The sequence below is a fragment of the Sarcophilus harrisii genome, chromosome 4, assembly GCF_902635505.1.
Source record: "Sarcophilus harrisii chromosome 4, mSarHar1.11, whole genome shotgun sequence".
In the NCBI taxonomy this organism is placed as follows: Eukaryota; Metazoa; Chordata; class Mammalia; order Dasyuromorphia; family Dasyuridae; genus Sarcophilus; species Sarcophilus harrisii.
Genome location: NC_045429.1, coordinates 294,271,760 through 294,287,484, shown reverse-complemented (window position 1 = coordinate 294,287,484; position 15,725 = coordinate 294,271,760). Strand labels below are relative to the sequence as shown.

The window sequence follows — 15,725 nt, the reverse complement described above, 5'->3', positions numbered from 1 at the left end:
AACAAAAAATAAAAACATTAACAATTTTAGAAAACTGATAAGATATAAAATAAATCCAAACAATTCACCAGCATTTCTGTGTATCACCAAAAAACTCAGGCAAAAGAGATAGAAAGAAAAATTTCATTCAAAATAACTGCAGACAATATAAAATACTTGGGCATCTGCCTGCCAACACAAACCCAGGAATACAGTTACAAAACACTTTTTACACAAATAGATTTAAATCAGTGGAGCAATATTAATTTTTCATGGTTAGGCCAAGCCAATAATAAAAATAATAATTCTACTAAAATTATTTTACTTATTCAGTGCCATACCAGTGAAATTTCCAAAGAATTATTTTATAGAGGCATGAAAAATAATAACAAAATAAGTCTGAGAGAAAAAAAAAAATCAAAAGGATAATTGGAATCAATTTTTTAAAACTGTGAAAGAAGGTGGCCTTACTAGTAACAGATTTCATACTCTATTACAAAGTAGTAATTATCAAAACATTCTGGCACTGGCTAGGAAATAGAATAGCATATCATTAAGAAAGATTAGGTACCTAATACGCAACAGTAAATGACCATAATAATCTACTGTTTGATAATTCCAAAGATCCAAGCTTTTAAGGGGAAAACTCACTTTTTCTTAAAAAAAAAAAAAAAAAAAAAAAGCAGGGAAAACTGGAATGCAGTTTGACAGAAACTAGCTGTAGACTAACAAAGCATACTATATACCAAGATGAAGTCAAAATGGGTACCTGATTTAGATATAAAGGGTGATATTATAAGAAAATTAGAGGATTAAAGGAAATTTTACCTTTGAAATGTATAAATAATGGAAGAATTTATGATAAAACAAGAGATGATTACAAGAAATAAAATGGATGGTTCTAAATATATGAAATTAATTTTTTTTGCACAAACAAAACCAATTCAATCAAAATTAGAAAAGTTTCTCTAGTAAAAGCCTCAGAGTTCTAACATAGGGAACTGAATCAAATTTATAAAAATAATGAGTCTGATTTTTAAAATGGCAGGCAATTTTCAGAAGAAGAAATCAAAATTATTGGGGAAGATTCTAGGAAGATGGCAGAGTAGGTCTGAAAATTCCAAGCTCTCATGATTTCTCCCACAAACAAAACAAAATTGTGCCCCTCAGGGCAAACATAGACTGGCAAAAAATAAATAAAACTTAAGGCAGAAGAGGGGTCCACGAGAGACAACCTAAGAAGACTAAAAGAAAAGACGCCAGGACCAAACTTTAACCATTGTGAAGTATAAACATTTCCAGACTAGTTCTGTAAAAACTGCAGGGCACCCCTGGGGACTAATCAGGTTTATAGGTAGCCTCAGTCTCAACCACAGCAACTTTTGCCTCTTGGAGAGTTGGGAGGGTCTGAGTCCAATAACACTGAGACAATCTCTCCTAATAAGGAGCACCAAACCTAGCTGTGCTGCAAAGCCATAGCCCTGGGTGAGAAGGAACTAACATAACCAGTGAGTGCAGAAGCAGTAGGGCAGGGAAGCTGCTGGCTGTGGGCACTTACAGAAGGGTAGAGTTCTTGATTTTGGGTTCCAAGCCAGAGGAGAAGGCTTAAGTAAACCTAGAGGCACCATCCCAGCGTGTCCCAGGATTATAGTTATTTACACTAGGAAGTTTTCTATTTTAAAAGAAATGAGCAGGCAAAAAGGAAAATAGGAAATCCATTTTATGATATGAGAATAGGAAAGTCCATCTTATAAGAAAAACAATAAATTTAGAGAACAGATCAAGAAGAGAAAACATAACAACAATTGAACTATCTAAAAGCTATGACCAAAAAAAGGCCATTGACACTCATACAAGAAATAATCAAGAAAATTGTCCTGAAGTGATAGAACAAGAAAGAGACTAGAAGAAATTCACCAATCCCCATCTAAAAGAGATCCTACAAGAAAAATATACAGGAACATCACTGATACATTTCAAAATCCCCAGATCAAAGATAAAATTTTACAAGAAACAAAAACAAATAAAATAATGCTACACTTAGAACTGCACAAGATTTATCAGCAGCTACAATAAAGACTAAAGGCTCTGGAATATTAAATATTGACAATCAAAAGAAGTAGGCTTGTAGCCAAAAATATCACATCTAGCAAAACTAATCATAGCACTGAATGAAAAAAGACATTCAATAAACTTGCAGATTTTCAAGATTTTGTCTTAACCAAACCTGAATTCAATAGAAAATTTAACATATACAAGCAAACATTAAAGATTAATTTCAAGGGACCAAACAAGAACAAACTGTTTATGTTTTATATGTGGAAATAAAAACCATACATCTAAGATTGATATCAGTAACTGGGTAGTTCAAAAGAAAGATTGGAGCAGAGCTAAGTGTGATCTGACTCTAAAAAGCAAAACCATCTAGAAAATGGTAAAAATAGTAATTTCGCTACATGAATGAGGAGAAAAGGAAGAACTGACACAGAGGCATTAAATAGGGGAAGAGGGCTGGTAGTTGTAAAAATCTACTCCTAAGGGAAATGGGTTAAATAGGAAACAATACATACATATTTTACACACACACACACACACACACACACCATATAAGGATAGGAAATAAGAGATATGCAAAAACATAATAACAGGTATCAAGAGTAGAATTTATTAGGAAAAAATAAGGATAGAAATCAAAATTATCTGCAATAATGAAAAAATGCTCTAAATCAATATTGACTGGAGGAATACACATTAAAACAATTCTGAGATACCACTTCATATCTATAGGCATACATAGATAGATTGGCTAACATGACAGAAAAGGAAAAAGTCAAATGCTATAGGGGAGGAGGGGAAAATGGGGATGCTGTTAAGCTCTTGGTGGAGTAATGAAAATGTCCAAACATTACAAAAAGGAACTATGCTTAAAAGAATATAAAACTGTGTTTATGCTAGGACCAGAAACACCACTACTTAGCTTTGTGTCTCTGAAAGTTCAAAGAAAAGCAAAAAGAAACTACATGTGTAAAATTATTTATACAGCTCTTTTTGTGATAGCAAAGAAGTGGAAATTGAGGGAATGCTAATCAGTTGAGGAATGGCTGAACAATTTGCCATAAATGATTGTAATGGAATACTATTGCTATAAGAAATGAGGAGGAGAATGGTTTTCAGAAAAATCCAGCAAGACCTATGAACTGATATAAAATGAAGTTAGCAAAACAAAAACTATACACAGTAATAACAATATTACAAGATAATCAACAGTGAAACACTTAGCTATTCTGATCAATAAATTATCCAAGATAATTCTGAATGACTCATTATGAAAAATGTTATCTACCTCCAGAGAGAGAATGGAGGATGTCCATATGCAGGTTCAAGTATAATCTCACTTTAATTTTCTTGGTGTTTTTTTCCCCAACATTGTGCTGAAGCATGTTTTGTATGATTGAACATGTATAAGTGAGGTACTACTTGCCTTCTCAACAGGTGAGAGAAAGATCAGAGAGAGGAGAAGAATTCAAAACTCAAATTTAAAATAAATAAATAATGAATTTATGTTTTGAAAAATCAATCATTGATTAGTTGCAAAAACAATTGTTCTTGAGAAGAAGGAAATTTGCTTGCTAAGTTTCAACAAAAAAACTTTAACAGGTGAATGGAATTGAAATGAATATTATGATTTGATAAGTAATGCTAATGATATGCTTCCATTTTATGAGATCTTTCTTCAATTATCAGAACCATTAAAACCAAATATCAAAATAATATGAACTTATAACCTGAACTTCAAATTATGTTTTTAAAATATTTAAACAAAGTTTTTTTGGGGGAAAAAGAAGCATAATTGTTTCACTATTGCTCTCGTTAAAAATATTAATATCTTTGAAGAGAAAAATATTTATATATTCTTAACAAGTAAAACAAAATAAAAAGCACTTCAAATATTGCATTTTTTCGATATGATTTACAATCAATATAACATCAGTAGATGTATATAATTTATCAATAAAAACACTGGCGAAAATATTATACTGATCAAATATGTTACATGACCAAAAAAAAAAAATGTGAAGACTTGTAGAATAGACTATATTGCATGAATCAAATGAATTCAGAAATAAGACACTCAGTGCTATGGTGAGAGTCCTCAGACTGAAATCAGGACAACCTAACTTCAAATCCAGCCTCAGACAGCTTGTGTGAACCTGGGCAAATCATTTAAGGTTTATCTGCTTTAGTTTCTTCAAATACAAAGTGGACTGAAAAATAAGTATAATAATAGAACTTACCTAACAAGGTTGTTGTAAGAATAAAATGATGTACTATTTGTAAAGAATTTAGTTGAATAATGTCTGGCACAAAATGTTTAATAAGCATTGTTTCTTCTTTCTTAAAAACAAGATCAATTGTTTGTGTGATTGGTCCATAAAAGCTTTAAGTAAGCAGTAAGATTAAAAATTTGCCTTAAAGAAGGAAAAAAAAGAGGCCTAACAGGGAAAGTAGATAAAATTTCTGTAATAATAGTACAACTTTGGGGGAAAGAACCCATAAAGATCTAGAAAACAACAGTAGGATTTCAAATGAACAAAAAAGGAAAAAAAAATGTGTAGATGAGAATGGGTGGGGTATGAAAGGCTGAGATGTCACAAGTACACCATGTTGATGCAACCTTTTTAAAAAGAGCCCAAGAACAATTTCTTCAACACTGAGGTTTGACACCTGTCAGATTGGCTAAGATGACAGGAAAAAATAATGATGATTGTTGGAGGGGATGTGGGAAAACTGGGACATTGATGCATTGTTGGTGGAGTTGTGAACGAATCCAACCATTTTGGAGAGTAGTTTGGAACTATGCTCAAAAAGTTATCAAACTGTGCATACCCTTTGATCCAGCAGTGTTACTACTGGGATTATATCCCAAAGAGATTATAAAGAAGGGAAAGGGACCTGTATGTGCACGAATGTTTGTGGCAGCCCTTTTTGTAGTGGCTAGAAACTGGAAACTGAATGGATGTCCATCAGTTGGAGAATGGCTGAATAAATTGTGGTATATGAATATTATGGAATATTACTGTTCTGTAAGAAATGACCAACAGGATGATTTCAGAAAGGCCTGGAGAGACTTACACGAACTGATGCTGAGTGAAATGAGCAGGACCAGGAGATCATTATATACTTCAACAACAATACTATATGATGACCAGTTCTGATGGACCTGGCCATCCTCAGCAACAAGATCAACCAAATCATTTCCAATGGAGCAGTAATGAACTGAACCAACTACGCCCAGAGAAAGAACTTTGGGAGATGACTAAAAACCATTACATTGAATTCCCAATCCCTATATTTATGCCCACCTGCATTTTTGATTTTCTTCACAAGCTAATTGTACAATAATTCAGAGTCTGATTCTTTTTATACAGCAAAATAATGTTTTGGTCATGTATACTTATTGTGTATCTAATTTATATTTTAATGTATTTAACATCTACTGGTCATCCTGCCATCTAGGGGAGGGGGTGGGGGGTAAGAGGTGAAAAATTGGAATAAGAGGTTTGGCAATTGTTAATGCTGTAAAGTTATCCATGCATATAACCTGTAAATAAAAGGCTATTAAATAAATTAAAAAACAACAACAACAACAACAACAAAAATTGTTTTGAGATTTTTCCAACATTTTCCAACAACCACACTCATTAATCCAAAATTAGACCATATTATCTAGAACTCATGTTTTCCATATCCTAAATTGTCTACAAAAACTGGGCAGTCTATTTTTAAGACATACAATGAAGGCACATATGTATGCATATCTACCAAGATATACTTATATCCTGGTAAAAAAAAAAAAAAAGGCAATGTTCAACTAAAGTTTTAAAATTTTAAATGATAATAGAAGAAGCAGGAGGGTAAAATGGAAAATAACACTGGTCAAGGGAAATTTATTCCAATATGAGTTCTTGGGCGTATTTCAGTTCTCTAAGTCTTTGCTTACTCTTGTGTACAGAGAAAGGAATAGATTGAATCTATTATTCTAAACTTTGAGATAAAGATCATATAATAAATAATAATGAAATATGAAAGGTAAAAATAAAAAAAAAAAAGATATTCTAGAAATTTACAAAGAAAAAACCCTAAAAATATAAAGTATACTGTTTTCACTTATAGTAAGACAACCACCACAAAATAAAGAAATGCTGTCTTCCAGGAAAACAATCACACTTTAAAGAAGGAAACAATGGAATGCAGGGCAGAGAGCAGTGCTGATAATGTTTTAGTCTTAGTTACTGCAGGGGAACTGTAAGGACAAAGAAATCTACATCAAATAAGTAAGTTATATAAGTGTTTGAACTGTAAGGGATATCAGTAAGCAAGCTAAATAACTGCCCCATATATGTTATAGGAGCATACATTTGGGGAAAAAAGTGATGGTGGTAAAGGAGTGAGAATACAATTCATATTCTATAGAATCCATCATATAAATAAAATGACACTGAAAAAAACCTATCAAATGGATATTTAATAATGTATTAGATAACAGTATCCAAAGCAATTTTTAGCATTTTCAAATCATGAATAGTGATATGTTCTGTTCTGCCACAATAAATACTACCAATGAATATTCAAAAAAATCCCAGTCCGTCATTCCCTCACCTTGTCAGATAGGAGGTAGAGTATTGAAAAATACAGCAAAGTTCCTTGATTCAATCTCCCCACAAAAAAACCACTTCCAAACAAATCCAGAGAAAGCACTAGAACAAATACTAATCAAGAAATATTAGAAAAGTCAAAAAGTCATTTTTGCCATAAGTCATGACAAGGTGAATGACTGCAGCAGAGGGAGAAGTTGTCCAGCAGAGCACAAGGAGGTACTAGATAGCAAAATATAAGGGCCTAAAGCTGGGTAAGTTGCATAAATAGTTGCCAACTAAAGGTCTAGCACAATTATCTTGTAACAGAACACAGATCCAGAGTAGACTAAAGAGGAGACTTGAACCTAGCAGAAGCACTGTAGGAACAAAAGTAGTATAGTGGCAGAAGTAAAACTGTATATATACTAAGCAAAGAGAAAATTCAAAAGGAAATAACTGTGTGATTTCAGCTAGGAATGAATGAGAGATCTCATTTCCAAGATTCCATATTAATCTGAACCCTACAAAGAATAATCAGGACATTTAATCACACACCAAAAGAAAGCTTAAAGGTCTCTCACTCTGAAGCAGTAGAACTTTCCAATTTTCTGATGGTGACTAACTCACTATTGAGACTCCAAACATGCAAGCTTAAAAAGACCTGTTTCGCATTACTAAAACACAGGTAAGGAATTGGCAAAACTCAAACCGAAGGAACAATCATGTTTTGCCCTGAATCAGACCACTTTGGGGGCACTGAAAACTTGCAAGTCTCTAATTGGAACTGTCCTGGAAAAATAACAGTTAGCACCCCCAGCAAAGAAGTGATGGAGGAAGTAGTTGAAATCTGAACCTAATTCTCATGTAAACTGATCAAGGTTGGAATAAATAGGTGTAAAAGCATGTGCATATATACCCACACCTACTCTCCCCCCATCCCATCCCCATACATGTACAGAAAAGTTTTTTCACTCAATAAGGAAATAAAAGAGAAGGGAGAAGAAAGAGGGAAAGGTAGAGGGAAAATAATCAAAGGAGGGATTACTCCCATGTAAAACAAATTCTAAATAAGTATGTACAAAAATATTTATACTTATTTTTCACATGGCAAAGAACTGGAAATTAAGGGGCTATCCATCAATTTGAAAATGGCTGAACAAGTTACAGTATATAAATGTGAAGAAATAATCTTGTGCTGAAGGAAATAATGAACATGGTTTTAGAGAAGCCTGAGAAGACTGGCATAAAGGTATGCAGACTAAAGTGAGTAGAACCAGAAAAAAAAATACAATGACAACAATCCTGATAAGACAAACAACTTTGAAAAACTTAGGAACACTGAACAACACAACTACAAACGAAAATTTCAATAGGTCAATAATGATGGGACATAGCACCCTCCAAGAAAGAGACAAAGGAATCAAAGTACACAATGAGTTTATTTTTTATTGGAACAAGAGGTTTGGCAATTGTCAATGCTGTAAAGTTACCCATACATATAACCTGTAAATAAAAGGCTATTAAATAAAATTATTAAAAAAAAAAAAAAAAAAGAGATTTAAAAAAAAAAAAAACATGGTCAATAAGGGAATTTCTCTTTTTTTATCATACATGTTTATTAAAAGGGTATTTATTTTTCTTTTCATTTGCAATTGAAGGGAGGAGACTGGGAAGGGAATATAGCTTTTTACTGATTAAAAAAACATTTTGAAGAATAAAACAACATTCCCTCAAGTGCACTGTCAATGATCTCTTATATAATCTTATATATAATATGGTGAAAAAGACTAAGCAAGTAAGCAGTTTTAACAAATTAAGTCACAAACCAATGATTTTATGTTTTTAAGTGAAAAATTATAAAAACTTACCTTATATTAAGGAAGCAATTGGATCGGTTACCAACGGCAAAATAGTCAGCTGTAGTCAAAATGTCAATTCCATGAGGAAAAGTACCCTAAAAACAATTCTGTAATTAGTATATGCATATGAAAGCAGCATTTTTTTTAAATTTGATATTGAAAACAGCATTTTTATTGGAGTAAAAGGATCTACATTAAAATTCAAACTAAATTTCTTATAACTTTAGTGATATTGGAAAAGCCAATTAACCTCCCTTAGTTTCCTCATTGGTGAAGCTAAGAGGATTGGATAATTTTTGAGATGCCTTCCAGCTCTAGATTTATGATGCTATAATTCAACTGTTAAAATTTTTATACATTATTAAATTTAAAATAATTTCAACATGGACTGAACACTGAACAAGTACAGCAATTTAACTTAAAAAATTAATTTCTTGAAAAATTATCACAGTACTTAAGAAGAAATCTATTCATTATATGTCCCCCAAAACTGTCTCTCTTTTTAACTTTCCTATTACTAGCAAGGGTACCACCAACCACCCAATTATGCCAGCTAACAGGATAACAACATTCTTGAATCTTCACTCTCTCACCCACGATATGCAATTCGTTACCAAGATCTGTTGATTGCACGTTTGCCATCTCCCTACTCTGACAAAATGCCCACCCTGGTGTCCCCCTGCCTCAATGTATTCACATTATACTCTAGTCATCCACTTGATTATTAATAGATCTTCCTTAAGTAATGATTTGACCATGTTAATTCTGCTATTCAATAAATTTCCTATTATCTCCAAAACTAAATATAAAATCATATCCTTGACTTTTGGCAAACCACAACAGCATCTTTGCCAATAAAACTCCAAATGGGGTCACAAAAAGTGGAAATGATTAAAGTAACTGAACAACAACAAATAATCTGGTCCCTTCATACCTTTCCAGAATTCTTACACTTCATCTTTCCTGTCTATATTCTTTGTAATTCAGTAATACTGCTTATTTTGCATAGGAAATTTATCTTCCAGTTCCACGCATTTTACTGGATATCTCCCATGGCTGGAGCTTTCTTCTTTCTTCTATATCTTATATTCATTGGAACCTTAAATTCATAGTTAAAATAATTTCCTACAAGAAGTCTTTCCTGATCCCCACTAATGCTAGTGACTTATTTTTATGATCATCTCCAATATATCTAACATATATTTTATTTTTACATAGCTGTTTACATTTTCCCTCCCAATTAGATGTGAACTTCTTAAGAACAGGTGGCAATTTCTTTATATTCTGAGCTCTTAGATCACAGAAGGTAGTAAATATTTGCTTGTTGACTTGAGAGGAAGAAGCTGGTTCAATCAAAAGATATTCATTACATTTTTATTTAATGTGAGGTACTATGTTAAGTACTAAAGGCAAAAAACAGTCCAGTCCCTACCTTTAAAGAGTTTACACTGTAATCGAAGACACAGCTTGTAATTAATTACTAGATACAAACAAGATATATTCAGAGGAGATAAGAGATCTTCTGAGAGTATGGAAGGCTAGTAGCTAGAATGGGAGAAGGAACTTGGAAACATCTCCTAAAGAAAGTAGGATTAGACCAAAGCAGAACTAGAGATCATTACTGATCACAAAATAGAAAATTTCGATTATACCAAACTGAAAAGTTTTTGTACAAACAAAACTAATGCAGACAAGATTAGAAGGGAAGCAATAAACTGGGAAAATATTTTTACAGTCAAAGGTTCTGATAAAGGCCTCATTTCCAAAATATATAGAGAATTAACTCTAATTTATAAAAAATCAAGCCATTCTCCAATTGAAAAATGGTCAAAGGATATGAACAGACAATTCTCAGATGAAGAAATTGAAACTATTTCTAGTCATATGAAAAGATGCTCCAAGTCATTATTAATCAGAGAAATGCAAATTAAGACAACTCTAAGATACCACTACACACCTGTCAGATTGGCTAAGATGACAGGAAAAAATAATGATGATTGTTGGAGGGATGTGGGAAAACTGGGACATTGATGCATTGTTGGTGGAGTTGTGAGCGAATCCAACCATTTTGGAGAAGTAGTTTGGAACTATGCTCAAAAGTTATCAAACTGTGCATACCCTTTGATCCAGCAGTGTTACTACTGGGATTATATCCCAAAGAGATTTATAAAGAAGGGAAAGGGACCTGTATGTGCACGAATGTTTGTGGCAGCCCTTTTTGTAGTGGCTAGAAACTGGAAACTGAATGTATGTCCATCAGTTGGAGAATGGCTGAATAAATTGTGGTATATGAAAATTATGGAATATTACTGTTCTGTAAGAAATGACCAACAGGATGATTTCAGAAAGGCCTGGAGAGACTTACACGAACTGATGCTGAGTGAAATGAGCAGGACCAGGAGATCATTATATACTTCAACAACAATACTAGAGGATGACCAGTTCTGATGGATCAGGCCATCCTCAGCAACAAGATCAACCAAATCATTTCTAATGGAGCAGTAATGAACTGAACTAGCTATACCCAGAAAAAGAACTCTGGGAGATGACTAAAAACCATTACATTGAATTCCCAATCCCTATATTTATGCACACATGCATTTTTGATTTCCTTCACAAGCTAATTGTACAATAATTCAGAGTCTGATTCTTTTTGTACAGCAAAATAATGTTTTGGTCATGTATACTTATTGTGTATCTAAGTTATATTTTAATATATTTAACATCTACTGGTCATCCTGCCATTTAGGGGAGGGGGTGGGGGGGGTAAGAGGTGAAAAACTGGAACAAGAGGTTTGGCAATTGTTAATGCTGTAAAGTTACCCATGTATATATCCTGTAAATAAAAGGCTATTAAATAAAATAAAAAAAAAAGTAGGATTAGAAATGAAATAGAAGAAAAACCAGGGAACATAAGAGCCCAGATAAGGAGATGGAATATTTTATATGAAGTAAAGAAAGCAGATCAACATAGCTAGGATCCTATGATAAGAAAAAGAGTAAGTAAAGACTAAACGAGGTAGGACAAAAACAGAGAAAGAAAATTATAGATCAATCTCCCTAATAAATACTGATGCAAAAATCTAAATGAAATATTAGCAAAAAGATTATAGAAAATCATCCCCAGGCTAATACACCATGACCAAATAGGATTTATACCAGGAATGCAGGGCTGGTTTAATATTAGGAAAACTATTAACATAATTGACTATATCAATAACCAAATTAACAAAAACCATACAATCATCTCAATAGGTTGGATAAAATTCAACAGCCATTCCTATTAAAAACACTTAAGAGTATAGGAATAAATGGACTTTTCCTTAAAATAGTCAAGAGCATCTATTTAAAACCATCAGTAAGTATCATATGTAACAGGGATAAACTAGAACTATTCCCAATAAGATCAGGAGTGAAACAAGGTTACCCACTATCACCATTACTATTCAATATTATATTAGAAACACTAGCTTCGGCAATAAGAGTTAAGAAAGAGATTAAATTTATTTTTGCTTTTGCTTTGTCTGAGATCAGAATTGCTACCCCTGCTTTTTTTTTTCTTCAGCATAATATGTTATGCTTCAGCCTTCTACTATTATTCTGTGTGTATCTCTCTGTTTAAAATTTGTTTCTTTTAAACAATATATTGTAGGAGTTTCTATTTTTTAATCCATTCTGCCATCCATTTCCATTTTATGGAAGAGTTCATCATATTCACATTCATAATTATGAATACCAGCTATGTAGTTCTCTTCATACTTTTTTTCTCTCTTATACATACATTTTTTCTCTTTCTACTGTGTCCCTTCTTTTTAACGTTTTGTTTCTGACCAAACCCCTCCTTAATCTGCCTCTCTACTCTTATCCCTTTCTCTTTGTGTTTCTGCCCTCTCTTCTATGCAGTCTCTCCCTTTTCTTTCCCTTTTTTCCTCCTATTTCCCTATAGAGAAAGATCAATTTCTATACCCATCTGAGTGTATATATTATTTCCTTAAGCTTCAAACAATGGCCACCTCTCACTTTTCCCCCCTACTTCAAAAGATTTCAATAGGTCTTTTGTGCCTCTTCATGTGATCTAAATTATCCCATTTTACCTCCCCTTTCTTCTTCTCCCAGGACAATCCTTTTTCCAATACTTTTTTAAAAAATATCACCACATAGCAATCAATTTATACCTACACCCTCTGTCTATGTACACCCCCTCTAATAACCCTAATAAAAGATAGTTTTCTTTTTGTTTTGGCTGAGGCAGTTGGGGTTAAGTGACTTGCCCAGGATCACACAAGTATGAAGTGGTAAGTATCTGAGACCAGATTTGAACTCAGGTCTTCCTGACTTCAGGGCTGGTGCTCTATCTACTGGGCCACCTAGCTGCCCCAAAAGATACAGTTTTCAAAAGGTATATGTACCATTTTCCCATTCCCACGTAGGGATGAATATAAACAGTTTAATCTTTAAATGATGGGGTTTTCTTCTTTCCTGTTTACCTTTTTGTGCTTTTCTTGAGTCCTGTGTTCGTAGATCAAATTTTCTGTTTAGTCCTTTTTTTTTTTTTTTTTTTAAATAGTAATGATTGAAAGACCCCTAGGACTTTGAAGATTCATCTCCTCCCCTGTAAAATAAGTATTATTTTACTTATCTTCATTCTCTCTGGGTACATGATTCTTGGTTGGAATCCCAGATCCTTTGCCTTCCAAAATGTGGTTTTCCAATCCTTTATTGTAGATGCTGCCAAATCCTGGATTATCTTCATGTGATGTCTCAATAGCTGATTTTCATTTATTTGTTTTTGGCAGACCTTTGTATTTTTTTCTTGAGATTACAGTTCTGGAGTTTTACAAGAATGTTTCTTGGACTTTTCTTTGTGGGATCTGTTTCTGGAGGTAATCAATGAATTTTATCAATAACTATTTTGCCCTCTAGTTCTAGTATATCAGAGCAGTTTTCCTTGATGAATGCTATGCAGGCTCTTTTTTTTTTTTTTTTTTTGTCATGGATTTCAGGTAATCCAGTAATTTAAAAACTGTCTCTCTATTTTTTAGTTACATGTTTTTCCAATGAAGTATTTTATATTTTTTCCAGTTTTTCATTCTTTTTAGTTTTTTTGACTGATTCTTGATATCTCATAGAGTCATTAACATCCATTTGCCAGGTTCTAGTTCTTAATGTATGATTTTTTTTCCATTTAGCTTTTGCATCTCTTTTTCCATTAAGTTAAGTCTATTTTCAAGGGTGTTTTCTTCAGTAGATTTTTTTTTTTTTTTTTTTTTTTTGCTTTTGGACAATTTTTAAGGAATTGTTTTCTTCAGCCAATTTTTGTCCTTCCTTTTCCCAACTTGTTGACTCTTTCTTGGATATTTTTCATTTTTTTTCCCATTTTTTTTCTTCTACTTCTCTTATTTGACTTTTAAAATGCTTTATGAGCTCTTCCAAGATGGCTCTTTGGGATAGAGACCAATTCATGTCCCCCTTTAAGGTTTCACATGTAAACATTTTGTCCTCTTCTGAATTGGTGTTTCAGTCTTCCCTGTTCCCATAGTAGTTTTCTGTGGTCAAGGTTCTTTTCTGTTTCTTATTCATTTTCTTTTTTTCCCCCTATTTGATAACTTTTAAAACAAACTCTGTTCCTGGGATACAGGGCTTTGTTTCAAGTTTCTTGTGCAGCTTTGAGCCTTGGCTTTGAGCACAGTGGCCCCTTATGTTTGGTGTTTTCCATATAAAGCTAGGGATAGCATGACCTAGTCCATCTGTTGTTGCTTAGTTTCCTGAACTGGCAATTTGCCTTCTGCATTGGGACTAGAAGTTCTCCTATTGTCTGTTCTACTACTGTTCTACTGGATGGTCTCTGTTGCTGATCTGCTTTGATTAAGCCTCTCCACTGGTATTCCCACATACTGTCTGAGCTAGGCTGAGCATTCCCCTTTCACCCCAGGAAGAATGACATTTCTTGAAGTTCTGACCTATCTTGAACTGGAAAACTATTTCGTTCTATCTTTTTGTAGACACTTGTTCTAAATTCTGTTCAGAGGTTTGGTTTCTCAAGCAACTTCTTGGCTTCACTTGACCATTTTGGCTCCTCCCATCAATTGTGGAGTAAAAATGGGGAGTTGAAGAAATGTATATAAATATATGTATCTATGTATGTCCAAACATATATGTAAATGTTCAAGATATATTTGAGAAATAATGCCTTTATCAGAGAAGCTCACTATAAATTTTTTCCCCAGATTTCTGCTTTCCATCTAATTTTGGCTGCATTGATTTTGTTAGATCTACCCTTTTAAAATTTAATAAAATCATAATTAATAGTTTTCCAATTATTTAGTTCTAACTTTATGTAAAAAGGAAATTTGGAAATTGTATGGTATACTCCCAAGTATGTTATGTTGTCTACAGATATTTTAAATGGAATTTTTCTTTCTATCTTCCAGCAGAACTTTGACAATCTATAGAAAAATACTGATAATTTATGTGAGTTGATTTTATATCTTGCAACTTTGCTAAAGTTGTTCACTGTTTCAAAAGTTCTTTTAATTGATACTCTAGAATTCTCCAAATATACCATCATATCATATGCAAAGAGAAAGTTTTGTTTCCTCAATGCCCGACTAATTCCTTCAATTGTTTTTTCTTTTCTTATTGCTATGAATTACATTTCATACAATGTTGAATAACAGTGCTGATAATAGGCATCCTTGTTGTACCCTAATATTACTAGTAAGGCTTCTAGTTTATCCCAATTACAGATATTACTTTTGAATAAAAATTCCATTTGTTCCATTGTTCTCTAGTATTTTTAATGAAAATGGGTATTGCACTTTCTCAAAAGCTTTTTCTTCCTCTACTCAGATAATCCTATTATTTCTGTTGATTTTGTTATTGATATAGTCAATTATAACAATAGTTTCACTAATACTGAACCAGCCTTCATTCCTGGTAAAAAAATCACACCTTGTATGAATCTTGTGTTATAATTGTGGTAATCTCCTTGTTAGTATTTTATTTAAAATCTTTGAGTCAATTTCCTTCGAGAAATTGGTCTATAGTTTTCTTTCTTTGTTTAGTTCTTTCTGATTGAGGTATTACCACCATTAGGTCATAAAAGGAATTTGGTAGGAATTTCTTTGCCTATTTTCCCAAAAAGTTTATATAGTATTGGAATTAATTATTCATTAAATGTATGGTAGAAATCAATTGTGAATGCATCTGGCCCTGGGAATATTTTCTTAGGGAGTTCACTGATGGCTTA

At 32.9% G+C, this 15,725-nt stretch overlaps 1 protein-coding gene across 3 annotated transcripts in view; it reads right to left on the bottom strand.

Moving 5' to 3' along the window:
* Positions 1-15,725, bottom strand: part of TBCD (tubulin folding cofactor D) — a 395,290-nt gene that overhangs the window by 188,588 nt on the left and 190,977 nt on the right. For all 3 annotated transcript variants that reach the window (XM_031968421.1, XM_031968422.1, XM_031968423.1), the window contains exon 18: positions 8,486-8,571. In XM_031968421.1, coding sequence (XP_031824281.1) covers positions 8,486-8,571 — 86 coding nt within the window. The remainder of the gene's footprint in view (positions 1-8,485; positions 8,572-15,725) is intronic.